At 55.1% G+C, this 18,731-nt stretch overlaps 3 protein-coding genes across 3 annotated transcripts; all 3 read right to left on the bottom strand.

Moving 5' to 3' along the window:
- Positions 1 to 122: 122 nt before the first annotated feature.
- Positions 123 to 7,457, bottom strand: JCM15063_001133 (uncharacterized protein; the record flags this gene model as incomplete). Its single annotated transcript, XM_076677922.1, has 25 exons — positions 123 to 206; positions 266 to 505; positions 572 to 619; positions 686 to 957; positions 1,031 to 1,327; positions 1,384 to 1,517; positions 1,583 to 1,701; positions 1,763 to 1,930; positions 1,993 to 2,028; positions 2,096 to 2,257; positions 2,328 to 2,533; positions 2,596 to 2,866; positions 2,932 to 3,002; positions 3,071 to 3,191; positions 3,262 to 3,583; positions 3,645 to 3,919; positions 3,983 to 4,132; positions 4,198 to 4,260; positions 4,322 to 4,552; positions 4,615 to 5,127; positions 5,189 to 5,349; positions 5,416 to 5,501; positions 5,566 to 5,819; positions 5,882 to 6,006; positions 6,080 to 7,457. The coding sequence occupies 25 exons, from the start codon at positions 7,455 to 7,457 to the stop codon at positions 123 to 125; spliced, it is 5,787 nt and encodes a 1,928-aa protein (XP_076534878.1).
- Positions 7,458 to 7,942: 485 nt separating this feature from the next.
- On the bottom strand, positions 7,943 to 9,436 carry JCM15063_001132 (NADP-dependent oxidoreductase; the record flags this gene model as incomplete). Its single annotated transcript, XM_076677921.1, has 6 exons — positions 7,943 to 8,019; positions 8,105 to 8,229; positions 8,321 to 8,395; positions 8,460 to 8,719; positions 8,845 to 8,992; positions 9,054 to 9,436. 6 exons carry the CDS (start codon positions 9,434 to 9,436, stop codon positions 7,943 to 7,945), a joined length of 1,068 nt encoding a protein of 355 aa, XP_076534877.1.
- A 261-nt stretch (positions 9,437 to 9,697) lies between these two features.
- JCM15063_001131 (uncharacterized protein) lies at positions 9,698 to 18,448 on the bottom strand (the record flags this gene model as incomplete). Its single annotated transcript, XM_076677920.1, has 29 exons — positions 9,698 to 9,760; positions 9,826 to 10,000; positions 10,067 to 10,221; positions 10,284 to 10,460; positions 10,523 to 10,617; positions 10,685 to 10,822; positions 10,881 to 10,944; positions 11,004 to 11,057; positions 11,118 to 11,132; positions 11,201 to 11,355; positions 11,415 to 11,477; positions 11,536 to 11,681; positions 11,749 to 12,417; positions 12,482 to 12,610; positions 12,680 to 13,509; positions 13,573 to 13,788; positions 13,856 to 14,131; positions 14,246 to 14,299; positions 14,384 to 14,633; positions 14,701 to 14,803; positions 15,185 to 15,390; positions 15,455 to 15,740; positions 15,812 to 16,000; positions 16,071 to 16,139; positions 16,204 to 16,317; positions 16,382 to 16,442; positions 16,505 to 16,585; positions 16,655 to 17,000; positions 17,064 to 18,448. 29 exons carry the CDS (start codon positions 18,446 to 18,448, stop codon positions 9,698 to 9,700), a joined length of 6,564 nt encoding a protein of 2,187 aa, XP_076534876.1.
- Positions 18,449 to 18,731: the final 283 nt, after the last annotated feature.

Genomic DNA, 18,731 nt, shown 5'->3' with positions numbered 1-18,731 from the left:
CATTCGCTGCCGAGAAATTGCAAGCTATGAAGAAGCAGGTGCTACAGATGCGATACAACAATACGGAAATTCTTCGCAACAATCCAATGGCATAATCACACAGACCAGGAGCTTTATGAGAATCAGTCCACCAGCTTGAGGGCTTCTATGCGCTCGACGACTTTCGAAAAGGTATAAGGTTTCGACAGCACAAAATCGAATCCAGCCTGTGTTCGGGGTCATCAGCGCGGGTTGCTCAATCCTCGTAAGCTAGAGCGAAACTGACCTGAAGGCATTCCTCCTGCTGACCGGCACGTGCGTTACCCGTTACCGCGATACAAGGGTAACGACGAGGAATCTCGCCCTCTCGCTCTTTCCGGCGTAGGATCCGGACGGCCGACAAACCATCAAGCACTGGCATTTGGATGTCGCATAGACAAATCTTGATGAGCCGATCGGTCAACGCATCCTTTTCGAATGCTTCAAGCGCTTCTAGACCGTTGTTTGCGACTTGAGTCTCGTAGCCCTGTTGGAACCAGACCAGTCAGGACTCTGTTGTTTCGTTCAGCTTGACAGTAGCAGAAGAACCTACGGCATTCTTGAGTTGGCGACACAGAATCTTCTGGTTGACGAGATTGTCCTACGCAAGGGCGGCCATCAGGTTAGACGGCCCTTTTTGAATTGCGTCAAAGGGCGGGATACTCACCTCCACAACTAGAACCTTTATGGGCGGAGGCGGCAGAACGGGCGGAGCCGGACTTGACGGTCCTGGCCCTGTCTTCGTGTTTTTGAAAGATCGCGAAATCTCTGAGGGAACAGGCGATGTGAGCGGTCGTTTTGTCGTTCTCGCTCCTGCTCCAATAGGTACCGAAGAGAGCGGCGGAGAGGCGGCGGCAATCTGAGGGTGGGCTTTCTGAGCAGGGATCGCAAACGAGAAGACAGAGCCGACCCCTTGGCGAGACTCTACTTCGATGAATCCTAGAGTGAGCAGAAAGAGGAAAGGCTCGTTAAGGTGCATTTGTGTCGACTGCCTCGATCAAGTTGAACTCACCAGAGTGTAGCTCGACGAGCTTCTTCGAGATGTAGAGACCAAGTCCACTGGACGTTGGATAGCGAACCTGATCGCTCCGAGGATTCGCTTGAGAGAATCGCGCGAACAGTTTCAGTAGCTCCTCCTCGTTCAGGCCCTTGCCATTATCTTCGACGCCGACGACGATCCAGACGACATTGGGGGATTCAATAGGCGGGGCATGGGAGACGCGCATCACGCCAGGACGCTCGGCAGGTTGGGAAGGATACGCGTCGATGCGAATAGTGATTTTCCTGTGTGGAATGTCGGTGGTGTATTCTACATGGTCGAGCTGATCAGCTTACATTCGCTAGAGACGCTGATTGAACACGTACTGATCGAATTTGACAGGAAATTGAGCAGGATCTGGTGTAGACGAGCCGGATCTGCCGAGATCCACTGCGATCCGAGCTCATTCACGGACTTGCCTGCGAGAAGCCGCAGATCGATCTGTTTCTGCGAGCATTCGCTGTATAGGCCGAATAAACAGTTTAGAACCTCACGAAAAGCAGATGTGCCTAAGCGATCACTTACGCTTCGAACATCCGTTTGACTTCGATCATCCGTGGTACGAGCTCGAAGGGAACAAGATTGATCGTGAGCAAACCCATGTTGAGCTTGCTCACGTTCAGAATGTCATCGGCGATCCGACCCTAGTAGACCGAACAATTGTCAGGTTGAACATGTAGCAAGATATCTCTGCAAAGGACTCACTTGATGGGCTGTACACAAGAGAATCGACTCCATGGCATCGGTATTCTCCACCATCTCATCGTGCAGCGCTTCAAGCTCTTCCGACGGCGGGAGATGGCCATCTCTGAGGTCGTCCAGAAGCTCGACGTATTTCTCGAGCGAAGCAGAGACTACCTCGGCATTTTGCCACTTTATAGGGGCGCATAATTTGAGCAACCGATGATGAAGCGAGAAGAAAGGGTTGAACTTACGACACCACTGAGCGGGTTGCGATTTTCGTGGGAGCTCTGTTCACACATTCAAGGTCAGTGTTGCTCGACGAATTCAGACAAGCTAAGCTAAGGCGAAACTCACGAAGTCAAGGAAGTCTTCCATCTGCCTACGATTCTCCTCTACCTCTCGCATCCTCTCTTCAACAGTCCGAATATGTAGCTCCTCGATCTTCTTCTGCTGCGTGATGTCGGTCAATGCGCCGACCCAACCTGCAGGCAGACCGACTTCGGTTGAAGCACGAATCTGTGTTTGTGCAACGTGAGTTAGCGATTTTGATGTGTCAGGAAGATTAGCAGTTGCTGAAAACACGTACCTCGAGCTGTGCCCATTTACCGCTTTTGAAGAGGAATTGGCGATCGGGCACGTCCACAGCCTGTCCATCCTCGACTACAGATTTCCAGAGGCGATCAAGTTTTGGCAGATGTTCGGCAACAACGTCTTCTTTCCAAGCACTGAGTGGAGCATCTGGGTTGTGACCCGAGATGTCGAACCAAGCAGGATTTGCGTACACAAGATCCCCTGAGAAAGAATATTGATCAGTGAAATGTCTGTGCCAAGATCCGAAGGGTTGGCATGCTTACTCTCTTGCGAGATCTGCACAATTCCGACTGGGCTGACGGTACTGAGAGTCGAGTAGCGTTCAGCGAGAGCGCGGTTTCGAGATTCGCTTTCGATTAGAGCTCTAGTCCGTTCTTCGACCCTTTTTTCCAGCTCGACACGCATCAGTCCTAGTTGGACATGGATGCGAGCCCTCGCGACCAGTTCTCGAGGAGGGAACGGTTTGACAAGGTAATCGTCGAGACCACCCTCGAGCGCTTCAGCCTTTGCCTCGGACCCAGCTTGCGCCGAGACCTTTCGAAGAGCGCGAGGGATACATCAGTCGAATTCGAAAGGCCAATCTGATCGTGTGTACGTACCATGATGATCGGTAGCAGAGAGACTCGCGGATCCGAGCGGATCTCGCGCGTCAGTTCCATACCACTCATGCCTATCAACGAATAGCAACTTCGTGAGCTCGCCCCAAGCTGATAGCAATAAGGATGAAGCACGACTAACCTGGCATCATGGAATCGGTCACAAGGAGACTCGGTGGGGCAGTCTTGATGTATTCAAGAGCATCGATAGGCGACGAGAATGGAACAACGGTGAATTGGGTCGACAGCAGGGAGGACATGTACTGTATTTTCCACGATCAGCGCAGTCAGTGTGATGATCGAAGTCTAGGCGATCGGACAAGCTGAACGAACGTTGCGCAGGTCGCGAGAATCGTCGACGAGAACAATCGTTCGATTCTTCAAGCTCAGTACATCTTCGCTTCCCAGATAGTCTTCCCCTGAGCCGCTTCCGCTGTGCTGGGAGGAAGCTGAGGGAGGTGGCCTGCTAAGCGCTGCGCTGGGTGTTGCTGCGCTGGGCGTTGCTGAGGGGGAATCCGCAAGCGTGTCGAGGCGCCATCCGGCAGCTTCTTCTACGACAGAAAGGTTCCGGCCAGCCGAATAAGTAATGCTTTCCGATGATTGATGGTCGACCTGCTCGATGGGCAAGTGACTGTATCCTCGAGATAATCGGACCCTGTACAGATAGATCCGATGTCAGTGTCTTGTCTACAAACGGCAAGGGCTCGTGAGCGCACGTGAAGATAGATCCCACTCCTAGCTCGCTCTCGACCTCGAGCTGACCGCCGATCAACTTCACGAGCTCGAGTGTCAGCGCCAGTCCGATACCAGTGGACATAGCCGTCGCTCGCGACGATGATTGGACTCGATGAAATCGCTCAAAGATATTGCCGAGCTCGTCCCGTGGGATGCCAACACCTGAGTCTTTTACGCTAAGGACTGCTTCGCCTCGGGTCGACTTGAGTTTGACGGCAATCGACCCACGCTGAGTGTATTTGAGCGCATTGCCCAGCTGTCCCAACCTCACGTGGTCAGCGCTGAACCTGTGTACATTCTGCAAGAGCATGCGGCTCACAATGTTCATCATGATTTTCTCCCACAGATCTGGGGAGAGATAAATCGGTTGGGCGTCTGCGGGATCTTCGTCGCATTCGAGCGTGTAGTCGATACCGGCTTTTTCCATCGCATCGACAAACAAACTGGCGAGCTCTCGAGTCAAGTTGCCCTATTCCACAATCGAGATTCAGCTTGGTTCGAACTCTGGCTGCTGTTTCGGATGCTGGCGCTCACGATTCTAACGGGAGTGAATCGGAACGACATTCTCCCGTTCTCGACTGACGAGAAGTCCAACAGCTGCCAGTCGATGCGGAAGGTCAACTACGCCTCTCTGAACGCCACTGAGAGGTCTACGCACCTTGTTGACCATGTTTAGCAGCCGTGTTGCCGATTTCTGGACGAGGACTAGTTTTTCGGCATGGTTGGGATGGAGAAGTCTCCGCTGTGCCGGCTCGAGAAGGTCACCCAGGGGCGAAAGGATCAACGTGAGGGGAGTCCGGAGGTCGTGGGAAACGCTCGAGAAGAAGCTGGATTTGGCCCTATCGAGGGAGAGGAGCTCTTCCGCACGTCGTCGGTCTTGTTCGGCAGCCTGTGACGGGGACATGAGCTCGCCTGCGGATGGAAAGACATGGAGTAATCGGAGTGACTCACGAGAACTGCGAACAGGCCGATGGCGATATGCCGCGAGATGAGGTCAAAGAATGTCTTCATCAAGGGATTCTCAGCGAGCCTTTTTGCCATCGGGTTTACTCCGAGGACGATGACGGCGCTGGGTGCACTCGCCTCCGTGTCGATGCGAATGGGGATCACGATTGCTGACTTTGGCCTGGTGTCCCATCCCCGTTCATCTAGAGAATCGACCAAGTCGCCGAGGTCATCGACTTGAACGGTTTCTCGCTTCAAGCAAGCTTCCTCGAATGGCCAAGTCCAGGCAGGTTTGGCTCGCGCTTGGGGCGAGCTGGTACGGCCAGGAGGGGTTGAGGACGCGGTAGATGAGGACGAGTCTATGAGCCGGTCACGTATGTCCATCGCCGTAGCCGAGCTCGAGCTTGTTGTTGCGGTCGAGGCGGAGGAAGAAGATGAATTTCGTGATCGGGCGGGAGTAAGATCGCAGAATGCCTCGTGCACCAGGAACGGGTGATCGTGGCTGACACCGACCGAGCCCTGCTCACAGACTCGATCAGCGAAGGGCCGATGATACCCCAACAACGAACAATGGTCTTACCTTGCAGCTCAGCTTGATCAGTTTACGCTCGCTTGTCGTCTTGCCGGCCCGAATTTCCTTGGTAGTCGGCTTGGACTGAATCTCGTCCACGTGGTACAGAATCGCAAATGGGACATCGTAAGGGTTCTTCGCAATAGCTTTCATCGCAGAAGTGGCAAACTCTGCTCGAAGGAAGATAGGCGAGTGAGTTCTAGCGCACACGAGACGGGAGAGGAGAACAATCTCACCTTCAACAGTTCGGGCCAGAGAGGTGTGGTGAATGAGATCCCTGACGGTGGACAACCGACGAGACGCAACAACAGCTGCTGTCGATCTGATTTCACCACGAAACTCGTCAGATCGCAATGATTTCCTAAGGATAGCCGGATACGACCTACTCGTTGCTCAGGTTGAGGATGCCGACTACGTCTCCGGACCCTCCGTCGCGCAGCGGGGCATACGTGAAAGAGTGGTAAGTCTCCTCGAGGAAACCGTCCCGCTCCATGGTTAAGAAGTGGTCATGGAACGAGACAGTCTCGCCTTGTAGCGCTCGATTCGCCACCGGTTCCAGCTCGTCCCATAATTCGGCCCAGCACTCACGTGCGGAAGTGCCGAGCAGGTCCGGATGTTTCAGCCCCGCCGTCTCAATGTACTGGGGAAGCGCCAAACACAATATGAGTCAGATTGCCCTGAACGAGGACTCGAGTCGCTTACCCTATCGTTGTAGATGATGAGCTTGTTTTGACCCCACAAGATGCATTCGCGGAAAGGTGAGGCGATGATCGAAGAGATGGTCGTGCGAAGCGAGACTGGCCATTCGCTCAGAGGTCCGAGTTCGGCTGCGATGGACGCGGTTAGAACCAATTAGTACAAAGCAATTGGCGCAAGCAGATTTTTGCGCGCAGGACTCACTCTTGCTCCAAGCGTGCTCCTTGATTCGGACTGCCATCTCGGAGCTTCCCAAGCTCTCGAACCAGGGATCGCCTGCCATCGCGAAATCCGCGTCGTCGCTCGAGCGCCGGGGGACGGGAGAACTTTTGAAGCAAGCGATTGAACCTTCCTGCCTTTGTCGCTGAAGTAGAGACGGGCCGGGAGTGGAGAGGGAGACACTTGAGCTTGTTGACGGGTGACGTTGTGAGCGGAACTGTTCAGACAGTCGCCGCGAAGCTTCGACGAGGGGAGGAGTCGAGATCACGATGAATTGGGGGGAACGAGAGCCATTCATCGGATCAACAGGGGTCGGTACAGCGGTAAAGTGGAGTCCAGGTAGTCGCAGCGTCGAGTTGAGAGCGGGGCCTGGGAGCGCTCCGTCGTCGTCTTCGTTCAGAATGGAACTGGTCGAGCTCGCATCGATTCGCTCGGCTGCGGAATCAGCGGTCGAAGGGCGACGCTGACCGTTCGCCAGAGTTTCCGCCCGCGACGACTCGAGCTGCTCGAGAAAGTCGAGAAGCCAAGAGAAGAGGGACGCCTGCTCGACACTCGACAGGAAGTTCCAGCTTGCGCGCCAGGTCTCGACGCCGCCATCAGGTTCGTAGTCGTCGTTCCCATGATACACGTTGGCAGCGCTCGGGGTGTCCATGTCCTCGTCGTCCTCCTCGCTGCCTTCGTGCACGGTCCCGAGTCGTTCGCGCATCGTAACGTCGCGATCGTCCATGCCCTCGTGCATCCGCGCGAAAGTCTCCCTCAGGTTCCTCGCTGCCGCACTTGCCGCTGCTGCAAGATTGATGGAATTGTCGTAAGTCGGGCTCGGTAGCGTCGAATCGCCCTGAGCGATGGAGGAGCTCCTCGTCAGTTTGCCCTCTTGTCCTTTCCCTCCATCTACGACCTGCAAGCCATCTCGCCACGCCGTGTTCTTCCATGCCGGTGCCAGACCATTCGCGTAGAGTCTCATCGTCGCGATGTCTCGCTCGGATGCATCGACGCCGTCGCCGTTCCTGAGCGAGAAGTAATCGTCGGCTGCGCTGAGGCCCACGCGCGCGGACGGGGTCTTCATCGACAGCTGCTCGAGGCTCGGAAGGACATCGACACTGGGTTCGCCTTTGGGGCCAGGTCGGTCGTCGAGCGGACCTTCCGATGACGGTCCCGGTCGCGGGTTGTACGTCGTCGTTGCGGACCGCAGTGGGGACGAGGGCGGCACAGGGTACGATTGTCGGTGGCGCAGCGCATCGATGAGCGGGCCGACCCTGAGAACGAGCGACGGGTACGGCGACAAGGACAGGAACGGCAGCAGCGCGAGGTCAGCGAGCGCGGCCGAGGGGTCGACTGACGGTAGCCGGGGCGGTTCCTCCATCCTGAGCCTTTACGCCTCGAGGGACGCGCGCGAGCCGTGGAGCGAACGGTCGAACGCTACGGCAGGCTGATCGCAGCTGATGACCGAAACTCGCAATTCGCAAATTGAATTTGTAGTTGTTGACGCAAGTTGAGCAGGCAAGACTCGTCGTGGCGTTTTTACAGTCGTGTGTTTGTAACGTCGAGGCGAAGGGAGGTGTGACCGAGAGCGCGATCGGAACTGATGGTTGGCGATGCAGGCCCCGCGCGCTGCGTATGCGCGCGCGCGCTCGCCGTCTGGGAAGATCTGGCGGCGATCTGTCTTTGATCAATCTTTTTTTGCTACTTTTCTGTCTGTTTCCTCTTGCAGTTCCCGAACGATAGGACATCCAGCTCATACCCCTCTCGCAATCATGCATATATCAGACAAGCGAGCTAATGTTTACTGAATTTAATCGTACCTATTGCAAGGGTATCTTACTGCTCGGAAAGCTCGGTGACACAGCTCTACAACTTGGGACCCTCTTCCGAAAATTTGACAACCATCTTTCCCGTGTTGGAGCCTTCGAACAGACCTCGAAGGGCTACATCGCGGAGCAAAGTCTGTCAGGATCTTTCAGGTGACCGGAACCGTCTGGGAGGTGATAGAGCCATGTGCAAGCTACGTACCATTGACACATTCAGTCAAGCCGAAGCGTTTCGTTTCGCGCACTTGAATTTTGCCTTGCGCGATCCAAGCGCCAACTTGTTCAGCCGCCTCCTGGTAGCGGTCGGCATAGTCGAACACGATGAATCTTTGACCGGCAAATTCGACAAATATAGTCAGCAATGCTGCTCTTAGCCGAGTTCTAGCCTGGCCTGGAAAGGGGGAATAACCGAGCGCACCCTTCAATTTTTGCGCGTTGACTGATCAAGGTGAGGTAGTTTGTAAGGCCCCTCGGGTTTGGCGTATTGTATGCTCTATCGATTTACCCTTTCTGTCAGTATGTACATACCGTCGCCGTGTTGTTTCAGTCGAGCTTACGAAATGGCACCGCAGAGCGCGACTCGAGCGTTCTTGTTGAGACGGGTCAAGACCGTATCGAGGATCTCGCCACCGACGTTGTCAAAGTATACATCGACGCCGTTCTTGCCGAGCAGCTTCTTGTAGTTTGCGGCAAAGTTCTTCTCCTTGTAATCGACCGTCTCTGCGACTCCAACCTCGTTCCGCAGCCAGTCGCACTTTTCCTTTCCTCCCGCGATCGCGATGACGCGGCAACCTTGAATGAGCGCAATTTGACAAGCCTTTCGACACGTGAGAGCGGGATGTGGTGAGCTTTCGCGAAGAATCATCGGCCCGCACGGCGATTCAATGAATCTTACGCTTTGCGGCAGGGGACCGAAAGCGAACAAATTGCTGCAGTACTTACGATCGACCCGACGGCACCGGCCGCGCCACTGACAACTACAGTGTCTCCCTTTTTGATTTTACCAACATCCTTGAGACCCCAGTACGCAGTTTGCATCGGCATTCCGAGCGCGCCGAGGTACCAGGATGGCTGAATATCTTTCGTTACCCTGTCAGATACAAGACCAGTGAGTAAGAGGAGACGAGCTAGCAAGGAGGTTGCGAACTGACGAGATTCTTTCGAGTTCCTTGGTGGGTACTACCGCATATTCGGTCCAGCCGAGAGTTCCATACACCCATTCTCCTACCTTGAACTCACTGCCTTTGGGTGCAAGCACAACCTTACCCACACCGCCAGCACGCATAGTCTCCGAAATCGCGACAGGTTTTATGTACGACCTCGAATCGTTGAGCCAGCCTCGCATGGCAGGGTCAACCGAAATCGAGTCGACGCCCACGAGGACTTCGTCCGGCTTGAGCTGAGCCAGCGTCGGAGTCGGGAGGTTCTGTTCGAGGGTAAAAGTACCCGTCTTGCCATCGAGCGACGGCAGGATCTCGGCCTTGGGTCGCTCGCGAAGTACGATACGAGAGTACGTGGAGGGAATCGACACCATGATTGATGCAGTCTAGGTGGAGAAGGAAGGAACAGACAACAAAAAAACTTCGAGAGAGAGCCAGGCCTCGCTTCGGTTGCAAGGGCAGCCGAATGCCGAGCGAAGTGGGGCACCTCGCTCGCTCTCTCCCCTTGCCGAGCCGGCTGCGCTTGGGCCCTGAGCCGAATGCAAAGCACTAGCATCGCACTGCAAACATGCTCACGCGGTCTGGATTCATGCTGGTGTAATTGACAAGACTCTGGAGAGAAAAACGAAACAGTGTCACTGCTCTGAAGCATCGACGGCTCTTCCAATGCGCGTCTTGACCCGGATCAGGGTCTCGATCTGTAGCGAAGCGACAAGAATATCAGTGACCAGAGTATAATCTAGCGGTCGGACACGGAGCTCACCGCGTGCTTGGAATTCTCGACAAGATCCGGATCAAACACAACCGTGTTGGGCGGGAACACGACGACAATGGTCGAACCGCCAAAAGCAAAGTATCCCACCTCGTCGCCCCGCTGAACTTTGTCTCCCTCGTGGACTGTCTGATTGATTGACGCTACCATCATTGCGCCAACCCATCTGCGTTCGGAATGGGGTCAGATAATGTCTGCGGGCTCCTCTGACGATTCCAGACCAAACACGTACACGTTCATCACTTTGCCGAAGACGGGGCTGACGATCTCGGATACGAGTCGGACATTTTCCGTGTATACGGAAAGCGGCGAGCGGATCGCCATCGCATTGACCGTAAAGAAAGCGCCGGGGATGTACTCTTCTCGTCCCATAACTCCGTCGACAGGCTGTGCGCTGTCATCAGCGAACTAGTTGCACGAGAAAAGAGCGGAGGGTAACCCGGACGTACAGAGTGGTATCGATGGTAATCCTGCGGCGCGAGACGGAAAATCGCGAGACTTCCTCCCTCGTAATCTTTCGCTTGCTGGCCGTAATAGTCTCCGAGCATGCGCCCGACGGTGAATTCTCTGCCCTTGATCCAGATGTTTGTCGCGGCATCAATCGACTCGAAGAACATCGCACGACACTGCGCGGATTTCGATCTCAGCAAAACGTACTGCTCCGAAGCGTGGCTTTGATGTCACTCACATCGGCAGGAGAGACGAGAGTCCGAGGATCATCCGGGTCATCCAGAGGTCGCGCTTCTGGCTTCAGCTTGCGATAGAAGAACTGATTGAATGTCTCTACATTCCCAGCATGAACGTCATGAGGACCATGTTCCGGTCGCACGAAAAGCTGAGGGTTACTTACGATAAGAAGGCAGAGGATCGAGAATCTCGTCGAGATTCAGGTTGTGAAACGCGATGAAGGGGGCAATATCCCGCTTCGACGCGGGCGAGTCGTATTTGAGGCCTTGCTTCTTTGTAAGCGAGTCGAGGAGGCGTCGGACTGTGAGGCAACCTCGTCAGCTGCCTTGAACTATCCGAGGTACAATGAACTGACTCACCTCGAGCGCTCTCGGTTGCACTCGTACCCATGCCCCTGTACATCAGGCGGATACCGAGACGAACCTTAGATTGACACCGAGATCAGTTGTGCGCAGATCATGTATGTAAGAAGGAAAGCATACGTAAACGGCAATTTTTTCTTCCAAGAGGGCGCCGGTATGGCGATCTTGAACGATCTAAGAGGACACTGGGACGTCAGTATCAAGAGCAAGTGTATCCTGACGAAAACGATATACAATATTGGCGGAATCCTGCAGGTGAAAGAGTGAAACGTGAGGATCTTGCTCTATGCTGTCGCGCAGAATGAATGAGAACGAACAGCTCCGAGTCGATACGATCCCTTTGTGATCTTGGAGACAACCTTCGAGAAGAACTTGCGCTGGGCCTGCGACGCGGTAACGAAGTCGCTGACCAGGAAGCGGTTCGCGCTGCCGGGATCCGTGGACGAGCAAATGCCGAGGTGCGTAATAATGTCTTTCGAGAATCGAATGATCAGCAAGCGGGAATCATGTTCAATCGATGGCAAAACATACCGAGCTCTCCTTTCTTGCTCATGCGAGGCTTGTTGCACAAGGGGCAGCTCTTGATATTAATGACTGAACACAAACCCGTCAGCCCACCACAATTTTCGACATGCAGACCATTGTGCCTTACCTCGTTCGACGTTACCAGATCCTGACACAGCGTCGTCCGACCAAGGCTCAAACGAGCTTTGCCGGACAGGCGGTTTGACCGAACCGTGCGGTTCTGGAGCCTTGACCGTGGTCCCTTTCTCTGCATCGGTAACAACCTCCGTTCCACTACTCGCAACAGAGTTGCATGTCAGCAAGAAAGGGTGAGAAATATCGGAGCGAACGTTGGACGAACGGTGCGATTGTCTTCATATCCGAGGACAAGTCGGTCTGATCGTACTGTCCAGGTTCCTCGACATTCTCGCTCGAGACAAAGGAGCCTGCCGATGATCCACCTTGAAGAGTGCCTGGAGCGCCGGGAATTCCTGCAAACCCTGGCGTATTGGCTCCAGTTTCAAGAGATTCGTGCGCCGACTTGTTTGCGTTGTGCTTGCGCAATTCCTCTTCGAGGCACAGGACCAATTCCTCGGTCGTCAGCTCATCCTCCTCCCAGCGCTTGTCGTAGCGAGTGAAGAATGATTCGACAGTTTCAGGCGCGAGCGTCGATCCGAGCGAGTCGAGCAGCGAGAAGATTTCGATCTGCGAAAAACTTCCGCTCTCGTTGACATCGTATTGGGACGAGTAGATCCTCCAGAACTGCTGGCGGAGGGCTGAGAAGGGAGTATACTTGGCGCGAATCGTCAAGATTGGCTTTGCAGACTCGGTGTTGTCAGGAGTGACGAGCTCGAGGTCGTGCTCATGGAAATCATCACCGACAAGGCGACCATCGGCGCCGGCAGCAAAGACTCCACGCTCGTCGGGTTGCACGGTTTTGCCAAGCAGCTTGTCGAGCTCAACCGTTACATCTCCAACGTGATCGTTCCCGGTAAACTTGTCCCAATCGAGTACAGAAAAATTGATGTTCCTGGAGGGAGCACACGATGAGCAATTTGCCACCTGATCGTGGCGGAGAGAGAGAGCTCGCGTACCAATGCGTTTCGGCCGGGCGAACGTGGAAGAAGAGACGTTCTTCCCAGACGGGATTCAACGAGTGTCGAATGACGCGAGTCCTGAAGATTTTGCGACCAAAGCTGCACACGACAAAACCGTCCATGTCGCTGTGCAATCGAACGTGATCTCAGCAATTTGAACCTTCGGCTGTACTGAAGAAAGAATATTGTCCTCACTAGCCAGTGCGGAGAGCATTCTTCCAGCGCGGCAGGCCTTTTGCTGACTTGACCTCGATCTGGACGAGCCCAGCAATGTCGTCTCCGTCATCGAAAGTATATTCTCGGCCCTGTTTGTTCCGTCGTGTTTTTCGCTTGGCGCGCTCCCGCTTCTTGCCCTTGGCCTGACTATGCACCTGCGAATCGCCGGAGGGACTCGTATCCGTTGGAGTCAAGCCGCTCGTTACACCGTCGAGGGTAGATTTCGATGACCTCGACTTGCGTGAGAAGCGTCGACGCTGACGGCCCGGGGTAGAAACCGGGGTTTCGACGTCTGAAGCAGCGAGCGAGTCGACAGCCGTCCCCGCGGAGATACTCGGGACAGAGGCGGTGCTCGTTCGTCGTCGAATGAACTGAGGCAGAGAGAGACCGCGACGGTGGGGAGGGGCCGTGGTTGGTGCGCCCGCTTCGACAGGTTGATGAGCTGAGGATGTCGCAATCGGAACTGGACTGGAAGTCTCCTTTTCCTCGGTTACGCCACCGACTACGATGGCAGGTAGAGGCGAGTCCGCGACGGGAAGGTGATTCGACCGATCAAGGTCGAAGTAATCTTTCGCCTCCGTCTCACCGCTATCGTCATCTTCGTCCTCGTCGCTGGAAGCTTCGGCGAGGGCAGACTGGCTTGCAAGCACGCCTTCATCGTCCGTCTCGATGTCACTGGCTGTATCGTCATCGTCGTCGATGGTCGCGTCCGTCGCGTCGGAGTCGGATTCCGATTCAAGGTCGTAAGGAAGATTTGACCCCCCGAGGGGTTGCTGCTCGTCAGCACGGATCGTACCGTATCCCTCTACCTAACATCATGAAAGCATGGTGAGGCTTTTGCGACGAGATGCTCGTTTATATTGGAGACTAACCGGAGAGGTCAGTAGCAGTCGATCTTCGCGAGACCCTCTTCGAGCAGACTCCGCACGCTCAGCGATACGCTTGAATGCAGAGACGATCCGGTGACGGTCAGTTTCGTGCAAAGGGGAATTCGGGTTCCCATTGAGCGGAACGAATCCAATTTTGACGAGAATTTCGCCCGAAACGGTTGCTCGCGAACGAGAGGAGCGTAGGGCGTGCCAGCGAGGCTGTATTTACAGGAATGTGTGTAAGTGATCCATCGCTCTGCAGAGGGCAAGGCGAGCTGACACTGACCTTGTTGCGCTCGTCGGAGAATCCGACCGACAGATCTTCAACATTGGAGATGTCGCCCCAGTCTTCGACGCTTAAGCTGACTTCTCCCATGTACTCGCTTCCGACACGGTCTCGATCCCAGCAGACAATCTCGACACGCTCCCGTGCGAGCCCTAGGCTTTCGTAAACTGCGGGAATTTGCAACTTGGCTTCTCCAGCAACGTCTTCACCGTGTTTCAATTCGTGCTGGGAAGACCATGTTGGGTGAAGCGTCTTGTACGCTGTTGGACTCGTCACCTGTGAAACATGACATTTGTTTGAGTTTCGCGCTGGCAAAGGGATGAAATCTTTGATGCGATTCGGCCTGAACCGTAATGACTTGCATTCCGGCGCAGTCCTGCAATCACTTACCCGATGGTTACCGTATCGGATCACGACGTACGGATCCGACAGTCCATTACGATCCTGAAAGGAAAGGTCGGAACGTCAGCTCGGAGACCTTCTCTCGTTTCTGACAGAAGTGGGATCTGCAGAAGAAATGTTGCTCGCCTTTGCTACGAGATCGCGAGCTGCGAGGACTTGGATGACGAGCGTTCCGAGTGGGGAGTCGGACTCGTTCAGAGGCTTGAACAATTCGGTTCTGCGCTGCTGTGCGTTTCCTCTGAATGGCACACGAGGTCGAGGTGGTCGAGGAATGCGCTTGAGGTGCCCGAGGAGCGAGCGTCGCGAAGCAGGTGACGGCAGAGGCGAGCGCGAGTCGCCTGGTTGAGGCGGAACGAGGTCGATCGCCTGCGGGCGGCTGTGGATAGGCATCAGAGCAGGTCAGCAGCAGTCGACAGAGCTCTACTCGAGAAAGCAGGGCCTACGAGGCAGGCATCGGTCGCAAGTCGCCGCTGGAGGCCCAGGCGGATGATGATCCGGTGATGTCAAGTCTCCCTTGGGTTCTACGCGGAATCGGAGCTGCTTGTGCTACTCGGCGCTGTCTGCAGTAAGCGGTGTGAGCTGCAAAGGCAGTAAAGTCCGAAGGCGATGCGGCGGAGGTTCCGTTCGCCGAAGTTGACTGAATACAATTATTTCGATCAAATCGCCTCGCATTCTCTCATACGAATGTGCAGCATACAAGAATTACAGTCTGAAGATAAATCATTCGTCCCGCATAGGCGAGAATGCGAGAAATAATCAACTCGGGATCCGTTCCTCAGGCTTCTTCCACGGGACTAGTGACAGACCGAGCGGCGAGAGAGAGACGTTCCCAGAGGCGTGGTGCAATACAAACAAAGAGCGAGAGAAAGCAAGATCAGCTGCCGAACATTTCCACGAGCTCGAGCCAGACAAAGCAGCAAGGCTCACCTTGAAGAATGTCGAAGATCTCTCGCTCGCTCGTGACGTGAATCCTCGTGCCTTCCGTCAACTTGTTCCCACTCTTGTCGCGGAGAATCAGCTTGGACAGACACTTCTGATTGAGCGAGTATCCCATGTGTCGCGCTTTCAGTCGCAGTGATCGATTGAAATGATCGTTCCCGGTAAAGTAGATCAAGGCAGCAGGCATGTCCGCCCTGCGTACGAGGCTGTCAATGGATAGCTGATCCTCGATGTACAAAGAGAGCAAGAAGCACGTACCACGGTACACCGAGGATATCGATGCGGCGCATCTTGCCTCCGGGCAATCTGCACAGACCGTTCACTTTGCACGCGAGATCGGACCAATCCTCGCTCGCAGCCAAGATGTGCTGGAAGAACCCTTCAGACTTGAGAATGTTGTAGATCTTGCCTATCGATCCGCTATGCGTCTTGCGATCCTCGGTCGGATCTCGCGTGATGAGGATGTCGATATCTCCCGAATCTGCTTGTCCCCTCTTGTACGATCCCATACATTCAACCTGGAGCTCCGGGTCGACCTGTCGAGCTACGATAACAATCTGTACTTAGCAAAGAATCTTTGGGCGTTTGACAAGCCGGAGGATGCCTTGTGCTCACCAGCTCGGAGAACCGTATCATACAGCGCAGTAACTTCGGCTCGCGGAATCCGCTCTCGCAGATCGTCGTAGTATTCGAGTCCAACTTGTTGATCGAGCGTAAGCGTCGTGAAGAATTCCTCTCGTTTGAGATCCTCGATGCTTCTTGCACCTTGTTGGGCGAATCTACGACCGAGCACGAGTCCGATCCCTGTCGGGCCGTGCAAGGTCAGCCCAGCCGAGCCGGCAGCGTTCGACTATTAGGGGAAACCGTAACGTACCGTACACGCCTGCAAATAGCTGAGCAGCTCTATCTTCTGGCAACTGATGACTCAACTTGCGATGAGAGCCTGGCGAAATTGCAGGATGACTTGAGCCAGATACCGTGCTCAGGATGGCGCGACATGGGCTCACCAGTTCGGTCGATCTCGATGATCTTCTGCGCTATTGACTCCCCGATACCTTTGATCTTGCGCAGCTTCTGGTAGTCTGATACTCTCTCCCGCTGTCTCCTGAGAGCGCTTGAAGCTTCAACATACAATACAGGTACCGTCAGTCTCGGGCTATCCCGTCTCGCGATTCCTGGACGCACCAACCCTGTAGCCTTTCTCACGGAACGTGTCTCCCTTGTGAAGTTCCGCCAGTTTCAGGAGCTAGAGCTAGAGACTGCATGGGTATCCGGCAAGACCGAAAGAAAGTTCGTTTGATCACGCACCACATCCGCCGTCGCATCGTTTGGTCCCACTCGAGTTCCCGGAGCAACAAATTCACGATCGACAACATATCGACCGCGACGCTGTCGGAAAGGGAACCGTTCGTGATGAGAGCGCGGCTTTTTGGCGCTGGAACGAATTGAGCATCTTACCGCCGGCTTCTTCTGCTCGACTCTAGCCGCCGCGCCGCCGTGCTTATCACGACCTTCAACGTCCACCTCGTTCTCGGTTTCACAGTCGTCCTCGACTCCTTCGTAGATGAAATACCCTTGTTCATGATCGAGGATGTCGTCAACCAATTCGGTACCGAGTGACCTGACGAGCTCGGACTGCTCTTCGAGACCTTCTAGAGCGATTCCTTCATGAAGAGGCAGCGTCTTCGGTACAGTGGATGTCTTTTCAATCTGAACGAGCTCTGAGGCTTGACCTGGTGGTTCGATCTGGTCCTCGCGATCGGCAGGATTCTCGCCGATTGGGTAATCTTGACTACCGAATGGTCTGCAGTCATTGACGACGTCAGGAACTAGCGAGATCCAATCTCAAGGAGTGTCTCAAGCTTACGAAACGGCTTCATGTTCGAAATTGTCGCCGTCGCTTTCTTCGGTCGTGTAGCCTTCTGCCGGGCCCGCTTGCCTTGTCTGCCTTGACTTTCGCGGGCTGGACTGCGGGGTCTTCTTGACTGGAGAGCTTTTTGTCGAATTGACTCGACTCGGAGGAGTCACGCGAGGATCGCCGTCGATCGCGAATTCCCATTCGGATTGCCTCTTCCTGTCCTTGACGCATTGACTCACCCACGCGAACTTGACCACCTTGACATACGAGCCCAGCTCATCGATCGAGATTCCATCCCCTCCTCCAAGGCATTTGACGATCTCACGGAACGTCGGAGGGCGGTAACTCGAGGGATGGAACCCGATGATGTGCGTTGTCCAGCCTTCCTTCTCGGCGCGATCATCTATGTCCCGCTGCGTCATACTTGCGAGGCTCAAATCGGCCGGAGGCGCGATGAATGCGTCAGGCTTGATCAGTTCGCCGCCTTGTTTCGCGACGATGCCCATCTCGAGTCGCAAGCCTTGATCAAAGCGATTGCGGGACGATCCCGCTCCTCCTCTAGACTTCCAGTGGTCGGCGTTGACGAATGCAATACGACAGCCCGCAAGCAGCGTTCCCGGGCGGTCGGGCTCGAACGCTGCGAGATGATCGATGAACGCGGAGATGTCGACAAAGTGCGTCTTGAGCTCGTCGATCTTGATCTTTTGCGCCGCTTCGATCGCCTTCTCCATCGACATACGGGGCTTGGATCGCACCTTACTGCCTTTGCCGCTTCTGACGGTGATCGCATTGGCCGGAGGAGCGATCGGGGACGTCGCTTTAGCCGGCTGTCGCGTCTTCCTCTTGGTCTGGCGCAATTCGTCTCCAGAGTCGGAGGAGAGCACGAGGGGCGTTATCGTGTCGCCAGTAGCGGAAGCTTGCGAGGGTTGGCGTTTCTTGAGAGCCGTCGGAGAAGGCGAGCGTTTCGTGCTGCGCTTCGAAGAAACACCGGCAGCAGGGTGAGCAGGTTCCACTACTATGGAAGTATCTGGTTGCTCCCTATCCGCGTCGCTGCCGGCGTTGGGAGAACGGAGGCGCTTGCGTCCCTTGGCTTGCGGTTGTGCGACAGGTGCCTGCCGCTCCGCCTCGCTCTTGCCTGCGTTGCTGTTCTGTGCGTTCGTTCGAGACCGAGTACGTTTAGGGCGTATGCGCCGGTCTGACCTCGAGCCAGTCTCGGAGTCGAGTCGTTGGGCGATCTGTCGGATCGTCTCGTCCCGCTCGAGCTGGTCGTGAGCTGTGAGTCGCTCCATCGCGTTGTCCGATAGCTCGTTCTCTGAATCGCCGTCCGCGAGATCCCTCCCGAAGCGGTCCTTGTAGGCAGGGTGCCGGCCAATGCGTTCCTGAAGCTGGCGCATTTGCTCCTCGAAGGAGGACTCAGCACGGCCAGCACGGTCAGAAGAGCTACAAGACATGTTCTTGAGGGTTCAAGCTGTCTCGAAGGGCCGTGAGGTGTACGAAAGTCAGTACGGCGTGAATGAGATGAGACCATCCGAGTGGGGGTCTGAGTGTACCTTGAGACAGGGCGGACGCTCGCCCCCGCGGGCTTGTCCTCGCCGCAAAAAAGTCTTCAGGTTTCGGAAAGCTGCTAATGTTGGGTGAGTGTCGACGACGAGCTGAGCGCTTCTCAATCAATTTTCA

This window comes from Sporobolomyces koalae, assembly GCF_050403365.1.
Source record: "Sporobolomyces koalae JCM15063 DNA, S_koalae_JCM15063T_v1_ctg11, whole genome shotgun sequence".
NCBI lineage: Eukaryota > Fungi > Basidiomycota > Microbotryomycetes > Sporidiobolales > Sporidiobolaceae > Sporobolomyces > Sporobolomyces koalae.
Note: the sequence above shows the minus strand (reverse complement) of the source record. Positions and strands in the feature narration are given on the sequence as shown.